Source organism: Pipistrellus hanaki (genome assembly GCF_964339955.1).
Source record: "Pipistrellus hanaki genome assembly, chromosome: 10".
NCBI classification, from domain to species: Eukaryota; Metazoa; Chordata; class Mammalia; order Chiroptera; family Vespertilionidae; genus Pipistrellus; species Pipistrellus hanaki.
In genome coordinates, this window is record NC_140512.1 from 28,406,127 (window position 1) to 28,431,076 (window position 24,950).

Here is a 24,950-nt window from a genome sequence, read left to right on the forward strand (position 1 = left end):
GCATTTCTTTCAAGTTAAATGCCTAGGATATATTTACATTGAAATGTAAATACATTAAACTGTAGCTCCTTGAATTGAATAAGTATGTTTACCTTTAACGCCGGAGATCAATGGTGAGATTTTTAGTTGTTTCACATATTTACTTGGTGTTCCCAAGTCTAAAAATTTTAGCAATTCTAGTAGGTGTGTAGTGATACCTCATTGTGATTTTAATTTATATTTCCCTAGTGACTAATGCAGTTATTCATCTTTCAGGTTTTTTATTTTTATTTTTATAATCTTCTTTGGTAAAGTGTCATTTAAAATCTTTTTCCCATTTAAAAAAGTAGATTATTATAAAAATAAATAAATAAAAAAGTAGATTATTTGTCTGAATACCAATCTTTTGCTAAAATGTTTTGTAATATTTTTCTCCCAATTGGTGGTTTGCCTTTTTATTTATTTATTTATTTTAGCATCTTTCAAAAAGCCAAAGTTTTAAATTTGATGAAGTACCATTTATCAATATTTCCTACGAGAGGCCCAGTGTATGAAATTCATGCATGGGGGTGTGGGTGGAGGGTCCTCTCAGCCCAGCCTGCACCCTCTCCAATCCAGGACCCCTTGGGGGATGTCCAGGCTTAAACTGGCAGTCAGACATCCCTCTCACAATCGTGGACTGCTGGTTCCTAATTACTCACCTGCCTGCCTGCCTGGTTGCCCCGAATTGCCTCCAGCTGCCAGCCTGGTCACCTCCAACTGCCCACCCCCAGTTGGTCTGGTTGCCCCATGTAGCCTGCTTGTTCAGTTGTTTGGTCATCCCTCATTAACCCCCCTGCCAGCCTGGTCATAGGCAGCCATCTTGTGAAGGTGTGAGGGTCAATTTGCATATTGTCTTCTCTAAGAAATGTTCGCTTAACCCAGTCACAAGATTTCCTTTTAAGTTTTCTTCTTATTATATATTTTATGCTCATCTCCAAGAGTAAATTTACAGTTCCATAACTTGCATGTATATATATGTAAAGCTTGGTATCTAAAACTTATCAAAATGTTAGAAATTATTTTTATTTACAAGGTGGCATTTTAAGAAATACTCTTTTTTCTTTGTAGTTTTTGTGTTCTTTAAGTACTTTGTGGTGAGCATGTAATCATTTTATATTGACAGTTACTTATAAATTGTCTGATCACTGGAAACTCATTCACTTATTCATTCAACACAAATTGAACTTCTACTCTGTTCCAGGCACCTCCAGAGCCTCAAGTAGGCAATTGCATTTCTTTTTAAAAAATATATATATTTTATTAAATTTTTACAGAGAGAAAAGGAGAGGGATAGACAGCTAGAAACATTGATGAGAAACTTCGACCAGCTGCCTCCTGCACACCCCCAACCGGGGATGTGCCTGCAACCAAAGTACATGCTCTTGACCGGAATTGAACCTGGGACCCTTCAGTTGGCAGACCAGCGCTCTATCCACTGAGCCAAACTGGTTTTGGCTGTATTTCTGCACATATGATATGCAATCTTATTCCAGAACTGACTACACCATAAGAATGACTTGATGAAATAAGATATAGTTTTTATGGAATATTCCAGAATGCCTGGCCCTTGGGTTTACTGAACCTCCTTCTCCTCTAGAGAGTGCCATTTTTTGCTGCACCCACTTATCTTATCAGGTTTCTGAATATACTGTCCAAACAGATGTCATTTCCCAATGAGGAATCCTAGAGACCACAGGAGGCAAAGCATGCAGAACAACGGGCCCCATTCCAAGTGCTGCCCCCTCTTGGCCGATACAGTACTTCTCGAAATTTTCCACAGGAGAGTGAGTTGTGTCAAGGGGATCTGGTGACATAGTCCTGTGCAGTTATTAAAATTATAGAATGTCTTTGAAGTTGGCTATGTTATTTTAAAAATCTGAATTTCGTATTCCATCCTACATTTTTAAAAATGCATTTTAAAAAGAGCATCTTTGATAAGAAACATTTTTCTCTTAAGTAAAATTGAGTATTGAGGAAGGTCGACCTTGTTTATCTAGTTTTGTACCCATCCTTGTATACCCCAGGTTTCTGGGAACCCCAATTTGAAAAGTGCAGGCTCTAATATTTTGTTGTTGTTCTTATCTACACTGAAATAAGGACACAACTTTTCAACTTAGCTTTTCATTGGCTTTAAGTTACAACGCAGAGCAGGGACCCCGAGCTGCCGTGCGGATAGAGCGGAGGAGGAAACTGTATTAGGATGTTTGCCACAATCAATAGAAATTTCCTTGAGCCGAGACTGGTTTGGCTCAGTGAATAGAGTGTCGGCCTGCGGACTGAAAGGTCCCAGGTTCGATTCCGGTCAGGGGCATGTACCTTGGTTGTGGGCACATCCCCAGTAGGGGGTGTGCAAGAGGCAGCTGATCGGTGTCTCTCTCTGATCGATGTTTCTGACTTTCTATCCCTCTCTGTAAAAAATCAATAAAACATATTAAAAAAAAAAAAAGTACTTGAGCTGCAGACATTGAACGAAAACAAAAACTGGAGGCAGACTTTATTCTAAGGATATGGGGCGTTTCCGAGCCCGGGGAACAGGCACCGGAAGGTTGGCTGGATTCAGTCTCTGCACATTTCCTTCTCCCATCAGACTGGTGCCCCACGATCCTCTGCGCATGAGAAATGTGGCCTCCCTGCCTTGGCCTTCCAGATGTGTAAGAGTCTGACATAGTCCAGGAGTAGTGTTTGCAGAACAAGCATGGCCTCCTGGGACCCATCCACCAGTTCTTTGCTAGAGAACAAGGAAGTATAGGTTGGACAGACACCACGGAGGGCAGAACCAGTGGCAAAGGCTGTCCGTAGAGCAGAGGTAACCAGAGATAACTGATGGGAGGATCTTCTTGTACGAGGCTTTGAAAACAATGGTCCAGTCTAATCTCATTGTAGATGCCTACGGTTTGTAAACATGTATAACTATGACTGACCTCTTAGTAAATTGCAAACTTAAGTTTTTTAATAAAGATCAAATTGACTCCTTTTATTATCCCTCCTGAACATTTCATGTAGTTTTTAAAAAAAATTAGACACAATTTAGGGCCTGTTAAAAATAATTGAGGCAAGTCCTAATGAGAGAATTCCTAGGGAACTCGGGAGGACTAATTTAAAAACACCTGGTATTGCTGAGACCGGTTTGGCTCAGTGGATAGAGTGTCGGCTTGAGGACTGAAAGGTCCCAGGTTTGATTCCGGTCAAGGGCATGTACTTTGGTTGTGGGCACATCCCCAGTAGGGGGTGTGTAAGAGGCAGCTGGTCGATGATTCTCTTTCATCAATGTTTCTAACTCTCTATCCCTCTCTCTTCCTCTCTGTAAAAAAATCAATAAAATATATTTTTAAAAACACCTGGTATTGTACACAGAGGGGAACATGCATCAGACAGAAGCTATGACCCCACTTTTGGTTTGTTGTGTGCATCTAGGAACTGCTTGGTCTGTCACTCTGCATCTATTGTAGTATATAAGTGGTTGAACAAAAATGGGCCAACATGAACAGATATTATCCCCCTCTTCAATCCTTCGGTGATTCCAGACTCCTTTCTATGGCATAGTGAGCCCTTCATGACATCGCTTCCTGGCTCCTTCGTACACCTCCCCCAAACCCCTTTACTAATTGTTTTCAAATATTAAGTCAGGGCCTATTAGTGGGGTTCTGAAATCAGTTTGGCGGGTTGCCACCAGTGATTTCAGAGGGGAGGATAATAAAATAGAAGAGGACATGTATGGGACACATAGAATCATTTTGTAAAATACAAGTTTCCGATATATGTCCCTATGTGTATACACTGCGTGGCCAGATTATGATATCTGAACTCATAATCTGGCCACTCAGTGTGTGTATATATATATATATATATATATATATATATATATATATATATATGTGTGTGTGTGAGTGTGTGTGTGTGTATAAAATAGAGGTCTGGTGCATAAATTCGTGCATGGGTGGGGTCTGGCCAGCCTGGCCATGGGTGGCTGGTCAAGGGGACAATTTGCATATTAATCTTTTATTATATAGGATATACACCGAGTGGCCAGATTATTGGGTGTTCAGAGGTCATAATAATCTGGCCACTCAGTGTATGTACCCAGATGAGGCAGTTAGATTCTGTTTTTGCTGTAGGTTATGATCCAGGGGTCTGAAAGCGACTGCCCCAGGTGTGGCCTCTGCAAGCTTGCTGCCCGCTCTTTCAGAACGGCATGCCTCTGCACACGGGAAGTATTTTTCCTTGTGGGGCTGGTAAACACTGACTTGTTTTGAGCTCATTCAAACAGCACTTCTGATGAAACTTTTGGATCATCTCCAGGTTATCAGCAATTGGTCTCCCAAACCTTTCCACAGATTCCATCTGTAAGCGTCAGAAGGGACTGCCCATGCCTTCCTCATTTTCAGCTCCTCAGTGCTTAGCACGGTCAACTCATAAGAGCTTATTCAACATCTGTTACCGAAGCTCTAAGTGGGAGGAGCTGCTATTTACTTTTTGAAAACAGCTGAAGCCTGAAAAGGGGGCTCTTCAAAGTTTAAAACACATTCTGCTAAAACTTATTTTATTAAATATTACTTTACCGACTGCGATTACATTCATTTTACATTATAATAAAAAGTAGCTAGGATAGTAACGCATCTCAAAGAAAGCTGTTCAAATCGCTGCTTTTATTATTTTTATTTGCTACTAATATTCTTCTTGTAAGAAATACAGAAAGCATGACAAATATACAAAGCATTTTTTTTTTTCCCGTTGAGCTTGTGCATAAGAGAAAACAATGAACTGGACAATGACATGTCAACACCAATTCTTAAAAAAACAACAACAAATTTTCCATGATCTGAAAATAAATACCTTAATTTTGCATTCTAGCACCCAGTAAGACATCCAGTTTCCAAAGGACTATTGATCTGCAACCCTCTGAACGTTCTGACAGGTTACCTTGGCCATTGCAGCGTTCACCATGGGCAGCTCTCTCTCCAAGGAATTCTTAGAGGAAGGGGCGTGCTAGAATGGCTACCACTGACCTCAGAAACCCGGGGTCATGAAACATTCCTTCCTTGAGCTTTGAAAGTGGGTAGTGGTGGGGAATTTAATGGACGTTCTGGTGGCCATTAGCTTGCATATTTCATCTACACAAACACCTCCTTTTCTATTTCCTTTTTCAGGCCCAGATCCGCTGACCTGCATTTTCATTTATTCAAGATTATTCAGCTCAGGGTACTGTGAAGAGGATAACTTTACAGATAAGCTTTCTTTTCTTTTTTTTTTGCCTCAGGAGGGTTTTCAGTATGGAAAGGAGGGATGGTCACTAGAGTCCTCCCCGTTCTGATCCTGTCTATACCAGAGGCCGTTTTTCTTTAAAGGTAAATGATCCTGATATGTAGGGAAATTTCCTGCTTCCAGAGGGTTGCACATCTTCCCTCCCCCCCTTTGGAGAGCACAGGGCTTCTGTGCCCTGTGAGGAAGGGTACCCAGCTGAACCTGCCAGGCCAGTACGGTAACTCTCAGCCACCTTGTGTACAGACGAAAGAGCAGAGCCTTATCTAGCATCAAGCCATCTGCCAACATTCTTGTAAGACTGTGTTCCAGGCGGTAAATTTCCACACTGCTTCTCTGACCTGCTGAACCCAAAGCACCAAACCAGAGCATTCTGTAGCCACAACGAGCCAACGGAATGGGAGTGATTTTTGCACCTTTAAGAAACATGCACCCTTACAGGTCTGTACCCTGATATTAAAAACAGCGGAATGAGTTTCAAGTATGAAGAAGTACAGTAAGAGGATAGCCTGTAAATGGACAGAAAGCAGCATCCTGAACTGTGGTTTGTATTCTTGGTTAGTTTTTTTTTCCCCTCTTTGTATCTCAGCCCAAACTGAATGCTCTGTAGAGTGATGTGGCTTAAAAATCAAGGTATATGTACAAAGACGCTAGAGGGCATGTGGGATTGGTGTTGTGAGCACGCTCTGTGCCCAGCACCAGGAACCTTCTCTTGATGACGGTGGCCAGCTGGAGGCCTGGGAATGACGGGGTGACCATGCCTGAGCACACCGGTGATGCCGAAAGTCTCGCTCATCATGTCCCTGATGCCCAAAGAGCAGCAGAGGAGGAGGGAGAGCACCACATGGACCGGCCAGGATGAGGGTAGGGAGCACCTCCGAGGGAGGGAGGAAGAGATGCAGGGGATGGGTGGCTATTGGCTCTCCTGGGCTGGTTCATACGGCCTAGATTAGTATATGACACGCACACGCACACTCTCTACACCTCCAGAACGGTAACTTCAAACACAGAAACCAACAAAGCAAATGTTCAAATCAAGATTTTTTTCCTACTCTTAGAACATTACACTAGTAAGTAAAAGAAAAGCAAAAAAAAAAAAAAAAAAAAAAAAGCTCACTGGGTGTGACATCCTTGCTGAAACCTAGAAGAACGTGTTCACTAGGCCCCGTGGGAAAGCAGAACCACGACTCCATTATTCCACACAGCTCAGAAACGAAATCCTGCAAGACCCTCTCGTTCGAACCTGCCCTCTGCGGGCCCTGGTACTGTGCTTCTCTTAACGCACCCTGCTCTGCTGGACCAAACACTTGCCATTTAACCTTCAGACCAAAACCTAAAACACCAGAAATGCAACCAGCTTGTGAGGCTGCTGGGGATCGGTGGTTATTGAGGCCCCACCGCTGACTGTTGTACACGCAGCCCTTGTTCTCACTGCCGAGCTGGATTGCTTCTGCACAAAACCACAGAAGTGTGAAGCACAGAAACTTGGACTCCCCCATCTAGCACATTTTGGAAGCTTCAAGCACCAGCTGACGGTTCTGCCTCTACAGAAAACTCTCACACTGCTCTCCCTGCAGCAGGACTGCCTGCTCCCGCTCCTGCACGCCATGCCTGAGAGGGCTCTAGCTCCACGTGGCTCTCCTCTAGGCATCAGCGCCGATGGCCATGGGCAGAGCTCCTAAAGCAAGGCAGCGTCTGGTGCTCTTCTGCCTGTAGTTTTCATTGTTGCTATCTTTTCACACTGTATTATCATGTGCATATTTGACAAAAGAACAACTACCAAGTCGTATGCATCAATTCCTTTACATAATGATAATTAAAACATCTAGACACAAACACACTCTTATCTATAGACTTATATCCTACTATCATGTTAAAATGCATGCAGCTTATTGGGGGGGGGAGGGGGAAGGAGGCTTAGTCTAATTTTTTTTTTTACTCTCTTGGCTCTGTCAAGACCATGGACCATGAAGGTTAAATGCATACCCTAATGCGGTCCACCTTCAGTTGTGCTTTCACAGGACTAGTGTGATACTGCAATAAATAATATAAATGAATGATAATAGAAATAATTTATGCAAAAGTAGAAAAACTCGAAATAGGTATTCCTCACCACGTTAAGTGCTGATCCTAGGGGTCACTGGTGCTATTCACTCCATGGACTAATGGGTTTATTATTTGTCATAACAAAATAAGTGAATGTGAATAAGTGAGGAACAATAACAGTCACGTATACATCATTGCAAACACAGGACCAAAATGAGAAGATATATAATGCACTTGGGGGGGGGGGTGTGTTCAATAAATGTATTATTGCTGAAATCTATTTTCATTAATCAGAGACTTCAAGGTCAAATTCAAGAGTGGCTGGTGAGCATAGAACATATTGCTGGCTAATACACGGTATAGCATGTCATAAAACTTAAAATCAGGAACTTTCAAGCGAGGGTCTAAAGGGTTTCTGCAGGACTATAACCTAAGCACATCAAGGGAATCTGGCTAGAGACCACAGAGAGCTGGGACTTCACCGTGTGGCTCCACCCGTATGCTTGCGGACGAGTGCTACAGCCATGGTTCTTGGCAGTACTATGTACAGGCATGTGCCCACCTTGAAGAAAAACCTACATTTGACAATCCAAACTCCTAAAGTAAAGGATTATTTGCTTAAAAAAAACACAATTCACACAAAAAGTTCCTCTAACCAGGGAAAAAAAATCCCCTACTACAGGAGATACTTTGCTTACATACCTTTAATTACTTGACAAAAAAAAAAAAAAAAAAAAAAGGAACAAAAGAGTTAGGAGCTTTTGCCAACTGAGGATGAAGCAGAAAAATAAACCAGTTACACACACACACACACACACACACACACACACACACACACAAAACAACCCTTGCAGGCGTATCTTTTGCATCATATATCTAGAATAATAGAAAAATTAAAAAAAAAATCTCTCCTGTAATGATACATATCCTCTTAAAAAAAAAAAAAAAAAAAAAGCAACTGAGCTTAGAGCTTGCGAGATGCCTGGCTGACAGACAGCTTCCTACAGAGCAGCATCTCTTTACTACCTGAACTCCCGGAGCATCGTGTTGTACTTATTTTTGCACAGAAGATACCCGTCTACCTCCCGGGACATCTGACATCCGGAGACGGCAGGGCAGGTGCCTCTGGGACAGCAGCAGGTGCGGGGCCAGGCCAGCCTGCAGGCCGGTCCGGTCCGCAGGGCGGGGCAGCGCCAACAGGTGCGCGGCAGGCGGTCCGGCCACCCTGCCCGCTGCCCCCATGGCCAGAGGGGCGGGCGGGGCAGCGCCCCCAAGTCTTGGGGGCAGAATTAAGACTGGCCCAAGGGATAACCAAACTCGTGGTGTGAATTTGGCCTTACACGGTAACCTGCTTCAGGGGGGGTTTTAAGCAGAGGAAGGAGAGTTTTTCACCAGCCTCTAGTGCAGGGGTCTTCAAACTACGGCCCGCGGGCCACATGCGGCCCGCAGAGGAGTCTGATCCGGCCCGCCAGGTTTTTTGGGCAGTGAGCGCAGCCGAGGTGTTACAGTAGGAATTAGTAGTTCATATAGTCCGGCCCTCCAGCTCTCTGAGGGACCGTGATCTGGCCCCCACTTTAAAAAGTTTGAGGACCCCTGCCTAGTGTGTGTGCTATTTGGATTCAGTGTGCATTGCTGACCCCGTGCCTGCTGGCCACCCTTCAGGAAAGCGAGGCAGGCACCGTGGGATCTCTCTCCCTCCTCAGGAATAAACTGCCTTCTGCTATGCAGGGTGAAGGAAACTCTGGAAAAATACTGTCATTTCCTTCCTCCTAAATTTCAGTGACACTCACTGGGGAAAGGGACTTCTAAAATGAACTAAAACCGGGGGTGGGTGGTGGGTGGGAGGGGGTCAGGGGTAATGGGTTTTTGGGCAGACCTATGAATTCAAACATGAGTATATGGATATCCATATTTATAGCTATGATAAAGTTGCCAAGACCTTCACAAACGAAGTCAAAGACTTGTGTAGCTATGCTCCTAATTGATCATACTCACATGTTTAGACAAAACATGTTTAAATTCTAATTTCTTGTGAAGTTGTGCTTGGGATTATACAAATGTAGAAGTGAGCAGGTCTTTTAGTATTTCAGGGCTGTGTCGGCACAGCCAGTTCTTCAGAAAACATAGTTTTGCTATTTAGTGAATGATGTGCTACTTATTTTGTTCACCTGATTTTTAAATTAGGACTCAGAATTGAATGAATGTCCAAAGGCCATGGTGGCAGGGGATGTCGGGATGTGAAAGCAGCAAACAGGGGCTTGGTGGGTGGCAGGGGCACTGGTGGAGTGTTATGCTCCTAACAAGACCTAGTGCTGCCTTCTTAGTAACAAGCCTGCCCACCTTGGAAACCTTTGCACCTAGAAAAGCGAGGTAATTAGGTACCTCAAAAATGCTTCTTAAATAAATGAATGCCTAAGCTTCCCTTACCCACTTAAGTGATCGCAATGAGAGGATTAATCCATCCTCCAGAAAAATTTAATTACAATCCTTCAGAACTTAGCCAACACCTACAATATCTAAGTTACAGAATAGTGTGAAGACCACTTGCCTCCTAAAAAACAAGTGCTACACAAGAGCTAAGTATGTGCACAAAAATACCATTAGAAAGAAGTCTTCAGAAATACCTCATTAGCCTAGCTCAGATTCCTGCTCCCTCCAACCCCCCTTCCCAGCCTCCAAGAAAAGTGCCACCTTGTGGAATATACTGGAATAAAACAAGAAGCTCAAAGGAGAGTATGGATTTTAAAAGACCTTTTTCCCTAAGATATTAGCTCCCAATTGCCGTAACAGAACTTAAATGGCTGCCTGAAAAAAGCCATTATTTATTTTCAGGTGGCTCTTGTTTTCTTCTTGAAGGCCAGAGCACCAGTATCAAGGAGACAAGTATGTTGATGGAAGTCTGTTCATTTATCTAAATTAACTCCCTGGATTGCTGAGAAATAGAAGTTATTTTGAAAAGCCCATTCATACTTCATTAAAAACACACACACACACACCCCCCCCCCCCCACACACACAACTAATTGAGAAAAATCAGAACCCTCCTCTCTTTGTTGTTTTCCAAAGGTCAGATAATAGAAAAGGCCAAAAGAATATTTTTGGTTTATTTTCTGAAAAAGCAGATGTTAGAAATGCTTGAGATATAGGTATGGAACAGAACTAGGCTGAAAATTGCATTGATAAGAAATAAAAGTGCTATTTTTCTTATGCTTTTGAGGAAAACACCATTATTAACCTTCTGAGGACTCATGTTGCTTTGACAGCTTTTTGGTCGCCTCAAGTTTTTCCACTTGCAGAGAAGAAACATGGAACTATTCTCCTACTCATATATCTGCATGCATTAAATGCACATGCACATGATAAATGGTTTGGGTTTCACAATGATTCAAAAGTCCTGGTGGCATAGGAAGTACATGCCTTTAAAAAATTTATTTTGTTTTTTTTAAAAAAGAACAATCTAAGACTTGCATAACAAGTGTAGCTTCATATGGCTGCTGTTTTCCATGAAATGAGAAAGGAACAAGATGGTTTAGTTTGCTCGGCTTAATTTTTAAAATGGTAATTGTTTAAAATGGCTTTTCCAAGTTCATAGTTGTCAGATGACTTTGTGAGCATCAATTCTCACAATATGTTTGTTAAAATATATATCCCTCAAAATATATTTCACTTTCAAATATCCTTCTTTGAATACCTTCATTTTTCTCTAGAATTTCCTCTATCGACTGCTTGCTCTTTTTTATTTTTATTTTTAAAGGATTAGCAATCATTTAAGATCTTTATTTTTATATCACAATGTAAAACATGCATTCTTATGAATTCTAACAATACCTAAGAATTGGTAACATTTCAATATTCTCTTTCCAAAGTAAATATTTTCTAGTCTCTATATGAACACAAGTAATTCTCAGGGATTAAACTTTTAACATTATTCTTTCTTAGAGCCAAGTATGCAACACAAGCCTGCTTCTGGAAAATGTGTGATAACTCTCATGAGCTTATTATAAAAATAGTCAAGTTGTCACTTAAAAGATGCAATTCTTTGGAGAGAAGAAATTTAATATGTTTATATTAGGAAGCTTACATGATTAAATTTTCGTTAACGGGTAGAAATTGCCATTACTGACTCTTACTGGCACTTACTTTTAAGAGAAGGAGCTATCGTTGGTTAAAAGCTTATTTTAAATACATAATTTAAGATTCAAAATGTTTGGTACAATTTAAGTATTTTTCCTCATCATTATGGATAGGACCACGTCCTGGAGTCAAACTATAAATTTCTCTATTAAAAAGTGCATGTTTTCTTTAAAATATTAACATCCTGTACATTTTGAAATTCTATCCTTAGGTTAATATTTTGAACTATTTTTAGTAAGTCATCTGGGGCTAAATGAAAAGCCTGCCATGCACAGTGCCTGCTTCCTGAGAGAAAACCATGAGAATGAAAGAATCTGAAGTGGCCCAGAGCTTTCTTCCAGAACTGGTTCTTTGCTCCTCGAGTTCCCACCTACTTCAAAGGAGACGAGGTGGGAGGCTCCAATGCACCTGATTCTCAGAAGCTCTTAGAAATTGTGTTTTTAAGGTGATAGGGTCAGTTCTTGATTAACCTTTGCCCTGCATCAGCTAGCTAACATGACTAAAGGGGCAGGTTTCTCCTATACTCTTTTTAAATGTAGGTTTTTACAAGTCTACCCTGCACAACAGTTCCCACAATGCCTGGGCTGCCAGGACGGAATATGATATAGAAACTGTCATGTACATTCTTGGACCAATCCTGGAGAGAAATTCAAATGCGATTTCAAATCGTTCACCGTTTTTCTACTGCTATAAGCTGCTTCCATGTCTGATCTTTGCAGCTGACCACTGCTTAGCTCCTAGCAAAAATGTTTGAAAACCTATGTCACAGAATATGCTGCATTTAGTAAGTTTGCTCTCTGCTATATGCTTCAAAGAACCTAATGGCAAGAGCGCTTGTATGGGATCTGGATTTCAGACCTGGTGAGCCTGGTGGAAGTAACAGAAAACAAGAGAATAATCACTCAAGTGCCACAGCCACAATCGTGGAGAAGCTGAGACAGACTAAGTTCAGAGGCTGAGATGCCCTCTCATTCTGTCTCGCAGAGGATAACCTGCCAAAGATCTAATACCTTAAAGTGTGTGCTTTAAGTTCTCTTTATCAACACTACTGAGAAATGACCCCGAAGAATATGCTAGAAATAAAAGTTGAGCTCTTATTGGTTTAAAATTCTAAAGAATGCTGAAAAAATTCCAGTTTAGAACAGCTGCATTTTTCTAGAGCAAACTTGTGAAAACTTTTGCAAAAGCAAAAACTCAAGTTATGTTCACTCTAGCCATGAATACTAACAGAAAAGCTCATAATCTATCAGTGCAGTGAGTTTGAAAATCTAATTTCTAGGCCCCAGCAAAAACATCTTTGTACATTGCTCCCAACCAAAAGAAAAGGCAGAACTCACATTTCCATGGGAGACTGCTAGCCTACCTACTCCTAAATGCTCTGGATTCATTATATCTCAAGCATTTGCAGTGGTGACAAAACATGTGGAGAAAGTGTAAAACATTCTTATGGCCCATCTTCCCATCCGTATCTTTATTTTACTTATTTCTAAAAAATATATTCTTATTGATTTCAGAGAGGAAGGGACAGGGAGAGAGAGAGATAGAAACATCAGTGATGACAATCATTGATAGGCTGCCTCCTGCACGCCCCCTACTGGGGATCAAGCCTGCAACCTAGGTATGTGCCCTGACCAGGAACTGAAACTGTGATATCCTGGTTCATAGGGCAGCACCATATCTTGCTTTAGAATAATTTTCCTGCTCTTCAAGTTACTGAATCGGAACACTATTTAAAAAAAAAATGTATGAAAAAGAATGGTTCCTGATCCAAAAAACTGTCAAGGAGAAAACTCCCAATTTTCCCCTTGTTCAAGATGGTCCTATACATTATTAAGCTGTGAGGAATTCGGTAAGGCTTGACTATGCACAAACATCACCTGGGATATTTTCTACTCAGCGAAGCAATGTCCATTCATGGAAAACGCTAACCCTAGAACATGGTCTAATGGTTGCATGAGCTCAAAACATAAGTCAGAAGGCAAAGCAGCTAAAATTCCTCAAACATACTTAATCTGTGCCTTCTGGCTATTAGAGCCAAATGAGCACTCACCAAAAAAAATAAGGCAGAGATGGCATGAAATATAAAGTATCTACAGAGAAAAACGGCGAGAGGAAAAGTAAAGCTGTTCACAATGCCCAAGTCAGCTGGCTCCGCAGAGGGCAGGAGTGTGCACGAGGCACTGGAAAGGAGCACAGCCTGGAGGAAGGAGGAAAGATCAGAGTAAATATTTCTTTCTAAAAAAAAAAAAAAAAAAAAAAAATAGTTAAAGGTATTCCCTCAGATACTACACTGACAATACACGCCATAAAAACATAGAACACTAAGTAACAGTTTAAAGCCATCTAGGTGCTGGTGATAAGAGAAGAACCAGTTTCCCACTCATTGCCTAGGCGACAACGGGGAATGAACGGGTAGGAAGATTGCATTAGAACGAGAGCCTAGGGACCCTGTTAGGATCGTGGAATTAAGAGCCATAAACCATAGTCTGAATCTGTTTATGAAAAGGTTCCTTGAAAGAAAGAAGAAAGTGCATGCAAACAGCAAAAGCGATCTGTTCTCCGTAATGTAAGGATAGTAATATTTATCAGAGGCGCAGGGGATAGAGAAGGTGGATACTTGGCAAACAAGGCAGTGCATTGTGGGAAAAGTACAGTGTCACAGGTGGGGAAACCTTAATGGCATTCCTGTGTCTAGTCAGAGAACGACGCTCTACACCAAACTAGGAAACAGTTTCTGACAAATTCCTAAAATCATCAAGAACAACAACAAAAGAACCAAAAAGGAAATACATTTCAAACCAGAAAATACAAGGCTTTCTCTATGTTTTGGACCTATTTGAGGTACATTCCCTAAAACTATATAGCAAGAAAGAAAGGCGCTGATAGGGTATTTTTGAAAAAGAAACAATAAAGCATATTATACAGGTTAAAATGTACTTAGAATGAGTAAATTCAGCTTTTGGAAGAGTAAGTGAAATGTGTGCTTTAAAAAACAGGTCTCTTAAAGATACTAGATTTCTCCCCCCCACCACTCTTTGATGTGTGTCTAAAACTTCATCTAGATAGTTAACATTTCACTATGAACAAATTTACTACTTGTGGTCAGAAGAGAAGTTCTGAGGACATAGGCTCAGCTCTCAAATTGGAGGGGCCTCTTACTTATGCATCACCACTTTGAATCCCCAGAATTCAATTATTCTCGTCGTTTACAGAGAGTAAGCCTTTAAGAGATAAAAAAATCACACACACACACACACACTCACTCATTGCGTTCATTCAAAAGTACCAAATCAGGCCCGGCAGCTGCAGGGAGATCCATCACAAGCCACTGTGCCTGGATTGCTCACTTCACACTGGCAGCATTCAAGGTTAGAAAAATGAAATGGCAGCACGATTGGTCAGCAGCTTCTCTTCTGGAATTTTTCCAGGTTTTTCAAACGAACAGACAGACAGACAGACAAACACATAACGAATGAACATAAAGCTGCAATCACTTTTGCATTGGTTTCGAACAGTAAACTGAGCGGTTTCCTCGGAGAAGCAAAGCCCATCAGAAGACAGCGGCTGGCAGGGCCCTGGCCGGCGGGCGATCTTCCCCGGCTCTGCCGGGGCTCTCGCAGGGGGACCCCTCAGGCTCCAGGGTGCTCTCCTCTCCGGGGATCCGCTCGAGGCAGCGGCCGGGAGCTCAGGCGATATTCATCTCCGAGCCGTTGTGGCTGGGCGGCAGGTGGGAATCCAGGTTCTCCTTGCGCCTCTCCAGGTCGTGGAAGTATGGGTGAGACAGGGCGCCGTAGGCAGAGATTCTCTTGGCTGGATTAAAGGTCAAGCACTTCTGTGATAAAGAAAAAAGAAATAACTTATTGACATAAAACATGTCCCTTTAAAAAAATGTGGTTGGCCCTAACTGGTTTGGCTCAGTGAAAATAGTGTCAGCCTGCGGACTGAAAGGTCCCGGGTTTGATTCCGATCAAACCCGGGACCTTTCAGTACTTTGGTTGTGGGCACATGTACTTTGGTTGTGGGCACTTCCCCAGTAGGAGGTGTGCAGGAGGCAAGTGGTTGATGTATCTCTCTCATTGATGTTTCTCTCTATCCCTCTCTCTTCTTCTCTGTAAAAAAATCAATAAAATATATATATAAAAAAATCAAAAAATGTGCTTGGGTAGTTAAATCTTCACTACCATGAATTATGTGTGTCTCTAAGGAGAGTGAGTATCTATTTCAAGGCACACCAAGTACACTGTAGACCAAGCATGTCAAACTCAAAGGCTAACACGGGCCAAATAAACAAGGTTTAAGTTTATGTGGGCTGCAAAAAAACAAAAGCTTCAATTTTCATAGAAACGTAGGTTTACTTTGATAGAGACATGCTGAATAAAAAGGATTGAAAGAAATGAGAGTCGCATAGGGCGGGGCTGACGGAAGCCAAGGCTGTAGGCTCCACCCTGAAACTCCGCCCCATCAGAAAAGCTGCCTGCGAAAATGCCTAAACCAAATAGATCACAAACGAAAGAAATGGAGGACAAAAAGCGACTGGATATAGAGTTCAAAACCACACTTATGGGGTTTTTCAAGAGACTCCTAGAAAAGGCCGATAAAATAAATGAGACCTATGAGGATATGAAAAGGGATCAACAAGAAATGCTAAGGGATCAACAAGAAATAAAGAATACATTGTCTGAAATAAAAAATATTCTACAGAGTCCTAAAAACAGAATAGAAGATCGCAAGAATCAAGTCAAAGATTTGGAACATAAAGAGCCAGAAGACACTCCTCTGCAGAAGCTAGAAGGCAAGAGAATCCAGAAAATTGAAGATAATGTAAGAAACCTCTGGGACAACTTCAAACGATCCAACATCAGAATCATGGGGGTCCCAGAAGATGAGAGAGAGCAAGATATCGAAAACATACTGAAAGAAATAGTGACAGAAAACTTCCCCCACCTGGGGAAAGAATTGGACTTACAAGTCCAGGAAGCACACAGAACTCCAAATAAGAGGAATCCAAAGAGGACCACACCAAGACAAATCATAATTAAGATTCCAAGAGCAAAGGACAAAGAGAGAATATTAAAAGCAGCAAGAGCTAAGCAGGTGGTTACCTATAAAGGAGCACCTATACGATTGTCAGCTGATTTCTCAACAGAAACCATGCAGGCCAGACGGGAATGGCAAGAAATATTCAAGGTGATGAATAGCAAGAACCTACAGCCAAAAATACTCTACCCAGCAAAGCTATCACTCAGAATCGAAGGTCAGATAAAGAGCTTCACTAATAAAAAAAAGCTAAAGGAGTTCATCACCACCAAACCAGAATTATATGAATTGCTGAAGGGGGTTCTTTCAGAAGAGAAAGTAAATAAAGATAAAAATTATGAACAACAAATACGTAACTATCAACAAGTGAATCTAAAAACCAAGGAAATTAAAAAAAAAATCTGATGAACAATATTAACTGTTGAATATAATAGAATCAGAGGTATGGAAGGGGAGTGAACTGATGATTCTTGGGGAAAAGGGGAGAGGGGAATGTGGGAAGAGACTGAACATAAACTGTGCACCTATGGATGAGGACAATGGGGAGTGGGGAAAGGGCAGAGGGTGGGGTGGGAAGGGGGGGGAAAGGAACACTTGTAATAATATGAACAATAAAAATTTATTAAAAAAAAAAAAAAAAAGAAATGAGTCATCGTTAACATAAAATAATAGAACATTTTAATAAAAAGTAATATTTTTTCTTCAACGTTAACTTACCAGACACAGAATAACTGCACAAATTAATAAGCACAACACAAATAAACCTATGTTTCTTTTTTCCGAAAGTGAAATATCTCCTGTTTGCACACTGAACAAGTCAGTACAAGACTAATGACATATCAATTGGCTGCTAAAATATTCGCTGCTAATATTAGTGGAGAGAAATGAATGTAAGGGAAATGAATGCAACACAGTTATAGTAATCAGTCATTAGTGAACGTTGTAGTTCGTTATTAATAATTATGTGTAACAGGATACTGTAAAAATTAAGTTATTAAATTTTTATTAAAACGTTTCTTACATACGGTTATATTGGCTGGGCCGCATATATTGGCTGTGAGTTTGACATGCTTGCTGTATACAGATCTCATTTTATATATGTCCTCAATCTATAAAATGCCTCTCAGAAAAAGGCATCACCTTTTGGGTTGCCTGTGGACTATTCCTATCCAGAATTTCTCTGCAACTCACCCCAGGTCCTTTAAAATATATTATTATTATTGTAGTGGGCATGTCATTTTCTTTAGGTAGTGATTTTTCTTTTCTTTTTTAAAATTTATTTTATTGATTTTTTACAGAGAGGAAGGGAGAGAGATAGAGAGCTAGAAACGTCGATGAGAGAGAAACATCGACCAGCTGCCTCTTGCACACCCCCTACCGGGGATGTGCCCGCAACCAATGTACATGCCCTTGCCCGGAATCGAACCTGGGACCTTTCAGTCTGCAGGCCGACGCTCTATCACTGAGCCAAACCAGCTTCGGCTAGGTAGTGATTTTTTGAATGCTAACAAACTTTGTGCCATCTTCAGAGACTTTACCCTATCTCTAAAGTCTTCCTACAGGTTTGTCAATGAGCAGAGAATGGCAAGGTTGTTCACGTGTAAAGAGTAATTACTGAACTGCTCTTCAAACCAAAACAGTTTCTGAAATTCCTAAAATAAAAAACAAAACAAAATAACAATAAAAAACAAACACCTGTCAAGCCAGGAAATAAAGGCATTCTTAATAGAGAATTAAGGAGGAGGCAGTCAGGCTAAAATCTAGATCGTAATCATCCTAATCTACTAGCGAGCCCCGCTCCCTGCCCCAGACCTACGCCAACAGAGAGATGCCTTCCTTCTAACTCACATCAAGGTGCCATATGGGCTAGCAGCGTCCCTAGAAGGAATCCATTAGCTTCAATTCAAGTCACGGAACTCTATTCCAGGCTGTCAACTCAAAGGCAGGTAGGAGGGGAAAGGAGGAAAAGGTGAACCTGTGGAGCAGCGATCTCCATTCCCAAACTGTTGATTCCTAATCCATGAGCCAGAAAATTTCCTTAATCTCAGTCCACTTCCAATCCAACCCCAAGCAACCCTGTTCTTCAAGTCCACACTTCCTCCACAAACACCTCCGGAGTTCCCGGCAGGTGGCAAGCATCGCCCTGGGAGTTCACAAGTAGCAGGGAAGCTGTAACAGCTTTTCCATCTTTGTGAGGCAAGAGGCACTGAAGTGAGCTGGTTCTCTGTATTAGAGTCTTCTATGTAATCTAAAGACTTAACAATAGCCGAAACAGATTTGGCTCAGTGGATAGAGCATCGGCCTGTGGACTGAAAGGTCCTAGGTTCGATTCTGGACAAGGGCCATGTACCTACTGGGGATGTGCAAGAGGCAGCTGATCGATGATTCTCTCTCATCGATGTTTCTAACTCTCTATCCCTTTCTCTTCCTCTCTGTAAAAAAAAAAAAAAAAGACAACAATATTATGGCTAGGCAGACCGCTTCCAGTTAATCTGGGCTTCTGCTCTTCAGGAGCTGTTAAACGTGATTGACCTAGGAAACATGTACAAATAGAAAATTCTACATATAATTTCTGGTGAATTTTTGGGTCCCCAGAAATCTTATTCATCCTGAGCTCCCCTACCAGTCCATGGGCGCTAGCCTCCTCACAGTGTCTTCTGAAAACCAAAGAGCAAAAAGACAAGCAGAGGAAGGAGCTCGTTTACTGAATGGTCCTGCTATCTCTGACAGCAATACGCATTCTGAGAAAAGCTTTACAAGGAAGGGACAAATTCCCAGAGGACAGGAGAGTAGGGGCAACATTCTTGAGACAGGGCTCTCTCTTCCCAGAGTCTAAGTAGAAGAAAGTTAGGTAATGGCATTAAGAAAAAGAAGCAGCCAGTTTCATCCACAGAACACAGAAAAAGAAGAAATAAAAAAAAATGGTGGAGCCCAGCTGGTACGGTTCAGTGGTTAAGCATCGACCTATGAATCAAGAGGTCACAGAGCGAGTCTCGGTCAGGGCACATGCCTGGGTGTGGCCTGGATCTCCAGGGTGGGTTGTGCAGGAGGCAGCCAATCAATGATGGTTCTATCTCTCCCTCCCTCTTCCTTCCTCTCTGAAATCAATAAAAATATATTTTAAAAAAAAGTTGTGGGAATGTGTTCAAGATACAGAGACGTCCCCAGAGGCTTCTCTGGGAGGAAGCCCTGTTCCCACAGTTATACTGATGGCTTCGGGCTGGAAAGAGGGGAGAGAGGAGGAGAATTCCTTAGCCTAATGTGGGGGTGTGTGTGAGAATCTCAAGTTGGAAGTCTTAATACATTATGTCCTATAGGAAAACTGCTGGGGAAAGTGGCTAAGATCTGTTATTGCTCTACTCCAAAGGCGCAACTGGCTGGCCTGAGTATTAAAAAACATCTTATGTAATAATATTATTTCCGCAAGAACATTTAATTTACTTCCTCAAAACACTGACTTATAAGATGAGCGTTTGAAATTACAACCTAAGAGGATCTGAACGTTTCCAGCCTATATTCCCTTTCTTCCCTCCCCTCCCTCCACGGGGAGAGCGTCCCTTCCTCTCCCAGGGCTGGCCTTGGCCAGGGAACGTGCTCTGGCCAGTGGGCTGAGGACAGAAGCATCAGGGTGGCTTTCGGAGCCTAGATCCTCACGGCCCTCTCAGGCTTCCGCTTGCCCTTTTGGGAGCATCGGCCTTCTCCCACGAGAAAAACATGCTCCAAGGAGCTGCAGCCTCTGGCCTGGGCCCAGAATAAGGCTCATGGACAGACCTGTACTTGCCCTGAAGGCAGGAGGAGAGCTGCCTCTGCCAATCTGCAGACCCATGAGCAAGAAAGATATGCTCCCTGTTATATGCTAGTATTATTTTTTTGTTTTGTTATTTGTTATGCAGCAAAAGCAGACTAAATATGACAACAACAAAAAAAAGTGCCCTCAGGCTCTGAAAACAGATATCAGGAGCTCTAACATTTTTTTTTTCTCCCAGCAAAAACATCGTATTTGAAATAAGTATTTAGCCTCCCCGGTTAACCATAACCAAGGGGACAAAACTCGAAAAGACGTGTCAATTTCAGTTGTTAAAAAATAATTTCCCCCCTGAATTGTCTTCTATACAGGGGTGGGCAAAAGTAGGTCTACAGTTGCTCGTATGGAAAAAGACATGCAGGTTAAGATGACAATAGCTTTACTAACTCAAAAGAATGTCAACTCACAACTCAAACCTGTTTTTGCCCACCCTTGTACGTATATAAGAGCGTTTATAAATGTTCATGTATATATGTCCATACATATATGAATGACTGAGGCATGATATTAGTCAACCTTTTTTTCCAGATGAAAATGAAGAATAACTTAATGTGATAAACTTCCAAATGCTAATCGTTTCTTCAATAACAGAAACCTTCTAACACAGTCTTCCCTTTCCTTCCTCAGTAAATGATTTCCAGGAGAGGCCACGGGTGCTGTTGGTGGCCTGTCTTCTGCTTTCTGGTTCTAGCCTGGCTCCCAAGAGCAGCGTCGGGCAGTTCCGAGCCGTCCTTTCTCTGAATACCTGTGGGTGTTACACTATATGCTTACGTTTCCCCTAGTCCCGATGCCACCGGCTCTGCTTCTCATTCCTCTACGTCAGAGGTTCCCAAACTTGTTTGTGCCATAGACCCCTTGCCATGTTTTTCGGTTTTGGGTAGACCCCCTACTTACCTGATATTGATTTTTTTGTAAATTTCTAACTGTAGTGAAGTTTAGTGTTAAAATTTAATAAAAAATAATGTACCTACTTTTCTCGGGCATTCTCAAACAAAATAACACTGATTCACTATAATTTGTATGATAAACTACCAGTTTATATTTTTTAAAATATTTTCTCAGCACTTTCCTATTCAAGATTCAGGAAACGAATGAACGTATTTTTCTCACATTCATATTTATAGAGTGACAAATTGAACAAGTCGGTGCAAGTTCGCGAAGCTTTGAGACAAAAATTGGCAAGAATGTTTATTGTGCGTATGCTTGTAACAAGATGATACTGGTATATCATTATGTGCAGGTTTTTATCCTACAACTTACACAATTTTATAAACATATATAATAAATTTTTTACTTCATAGGTACTTTTATAAATAATTTATATGTTTTTATATTATAAGATAATATGATGTAAGTAAATAGGTACTATCAGTGTATGTTGAGATCCACTATCGTGGACCCCCATTTTCATTTCATGGACCCCCAAATTTTTTTTTCGCTGACGTAGACCCCTTGCAGGTTGTCATAGACCCCTGGGGGTCGATATAGACCACTTTGGGAATCACTGCTCTACATGCTTCTTCCTTCTCTCTTTGGTTCGTTTCTTTGTTCATTTTTCTTCTTGGTCTCCTGCTACTTTCCCAGTCTAGCATTAGTGTGTTGTCTGACTTTGAAAGCCACCACGGCTAAGGGGGCACCCTAGATGAGTAGGTGACACTGCCTGCCATTCAAAGTTCCTGCCGAAAAGGAAAGCCTGTGGTGGCCCTATTTTATACCCCTTCCCAGCACAGCTGATTGGACCAGCAGCCTGGTTACAAGGTAAGGTATGTCAGTCAGATTCTTCCTTTTTGGAATCTGACGTAGGAAATACTGACAGGGCAAAGGTGAGCAGCGGGGGTTAGAGCTGGAAGAATCCATGAGTCATGTGAAGTTCTGATAGTCAAACTGTGGCTCACGAGCCACATGCGGCTCTTTGGCCCCTTGATGTGGCTCTTCCACAAAATATCATGGCCTGGGTGAGTCTATTTTGAAGAAGTGGTGTTAGAAGAAGTTTAAGTTTAATTTGGCTCTCAGCCCTAACTGGTTTAGCTCACTGGATAGAGTGTCAGCCTGCGGACTCAAGGGTCCCTGGTTCGATTCCAATCAAGGATATGTATCTTGGTTGCAAGGCATATACCCAGACAGGAGTGTGCAGGAGGCAGCTGATCAGATGTTTCTCTCTTATCGATGTTTCTAACTCAATCCCTCTCCCTTCCTTTCTGTAAAAAAAAAAAATCAATAAAATGTATTTTAAAAAATTGGCTCTCCAAAGAAATTTCAGTCTTTGTACTGTTGATATTGGGCTCTGTTGACTAACGAGTTTGCCGACCACTGGTCTGGGCCCATATTCCGACTTCTAATTAATTTATTTCAAAGGATACAGGCCTTAGAAACAAACAGTTTAGCTGTCCTTATTCATCACTTGGCAGTGGAGGGAACCATTGCCTACGCACCAGAAAACGAGCCACCATCAGGGGAAGATGGAGTGAGTTTCTCCTGGGAAAATCAACAGCTCTGCAGACATGCCAGCCACTGGCTGTGCCCACACGGAGCGGAAGCCTATAGACTCTCACGCCTACATTTGAAATGCAGAATACACTACCGAGTGGGAGCACTGGCTGCTTCCGGCCTAGGTGTGGGAAGGAGAGCTGCAGAGGTTGCGGCCCGTGCCTCGTGAGGCGGTGGCAGTGATGCTGAACTGGTGCTGTCCCCACCACCCGGAGAGGACGGGGTAAGTCCCCCACCAGCACAGTGCCGATTGCCTGAACTTACCAGAAGAAGGTCTTTGCCTTGTTCGTCAATGTCGCTTACAAAATTCTCAATGGGCTGAGGAGATTTTGCGTGAAAAGCCTGCCGGGGAAGCGCAACATCTCTAGGCCAGTCCTCTTCTCCTGGGAGCCCAATGACGCTACAAAAGAAAACCACACGTGAACCGTCAGCCGCTACGCAGACACTATTTTCCCACCAAAACACCGGATGGAGGTCAAGTCTACGGGGCAGGCACCGGGGACACAGAGCCCCGGAGCCCCTCACTTGTACGGCAGGCAGGATGCTCGTTTCTCTCTGTTCAGCTGCGTTATGGTGATCCTGGGGTAATCTTACAGGAGGACTGTAAAATTCGCTGGGAAGAGAGAAGAGATTTCTCTGGAAGCAGACAGTAAGCAGAAGAATAAAGAAATGGAAAGTATTCAATTACCAATAAGCCCTGACGTACTGAGAGGGCAGGACCTATGGATTAAAAGTAGACCCACATGGGCACAGAACATTTTCCTCTATGCCTAAGATTGCTTTTTGTGTTCTGATCAAGCACTTTGGTAGTGACCTGCTTTTATGATGCTCATGTCACATTATTTCTTAACACATAAATTTGGTTGCACTCTTGGTTAAAGATTAATTCCCCAACTACATGCATTAGAATCAGACAAAAAGAAGAGGCTGACAGGTATGCTAGTCCTGTGTTATGCAAACACTATTTTATACTTTAGTATCAAAATTAATTTATATGTTTTTACTGCATAACTATTTCTAGGTATTCCAAAGTGAGCAAATAAATAAAAACAGTATCATTAATGTTTTCCCTGAAAATGATTCTGAGTCCAGAAATGTGGACAGAGAATCAAATAATATAAAAACAACACAGGCTTTGGAAATAGGCAGATCTAGGTTCAAATTCTGCACCTGACACTTATGGGTAGGTAAGGAGAAATTGCTTAACTTCTATGAATTTCAGTGTCTTTTTTATACAGTGAGTATTTGTAAACATCAATACATTACCCATTATTATCCACTAGAGGCCCAGTGAATGAAATTCGTGCATGGGGGGGGGGTAGGGCCCTCAGCCCAGTTTGCACCCTCTCCGATCTGGGACATCCCTCTCACAATCCTGGACCACTGGCTCCTAATTGCTCACCTGTCTGCCTGCCTGGTTAGCCCTAACTGCTCGCGCCCCCCCCCCCCCCCCCCACTGGCCTGGTTACCCCTAGCTTCCCTCCTCTGCTGGCCTGATCGCCCCCAATTGCCTCCCTGGTTGCCCCACGAGCTTGCTTGTTCAGTCGTTTGGTTGTCCCTCGCTAACCCCCCTGCCGGCCTGGTTGTAGGCAGCCATCTTGTGAGGGCGCAAGGGTTAATTTGCATATTGCCTATTTATTATATAGGATAAGAGGGAAGTGATGTTATTCATCTAAAATGTGTTGGCACTACCACCTTAACGTATGAACTCCTTGAGTTCTAGCAATGTATAACTTAAGGTTCTTCAGAAATATTGTAGGTCAGTGGCTTTAAACAAAGTAATATACATTATGTAGATATTATTTATAACGTGTGTATAGGTAGTAAGTAGGTTTAAACAAAGGAAATTGAGATGCAAAAACTTATGTCTCACATAGACTGATTAATTCTAAACTAAAAAAAAAATTATAATTTAGTGAACAGAATCTATGACTATTCAAATACTGATGAACGATTTAAACCCCAGTTAGAAATGCTGCTGGCCTGCCTGCATCAGGGTCTTCTTGGCCTGCTCTTGCTGGGACGAAGGTCCAGAGGGCTGAGTTCTCCTGAATGGATTTCCAAGTTTCAGGAAGATGTGGTGCTAAATGTCACAGGATCTCTATAGGGCTTTGTTCCCCTTCTCTTACCTACACAGAGCCCGGGTCCTAGAACTCCTCTGG

The 24,950-nt window shown here is 42.1% G+C and overlaps 1 protein-coding gene across 4 annotated transcripts in view; it reads right to left on the minus strand.

The window, feature by feature from the left end:
- Positions 1 to 5,252: 5,252 nt before the first annotated feature.
- CDK6 (cyclin dependent kinase 6) overlaps positions 5,253 to 24,950 on the minus strand; it is a 211,254-nt gene continuing 191,556 nt past the window's right edge. For 3 of the 4 annotated variants that reach the window (XM_084897450.1, XM_084897453.1, XM_084897452.1), the window contains exons 7-8: positions 23,053 to 23,188; positions 14,939 to 15,291 (exon numbers count right to left, since the gene is read on the minus strand). In XM_084897450.1, coding sequence (XP_084753576.1) covers positions 15,145 to 15,291; positions 23,053 to 23,188 — 283 coding nt within the window. In that variant the 3' untranslated portion in view covers positions 14,939 to 15,144. Of the gene's footprint in view, positions 15,292 to 23,052; positions 23,189 to 24,950 lie in introns of all 4 variants that reach the window. The other variant, XM_084897451.1, reaches the window with a different exon arrangement.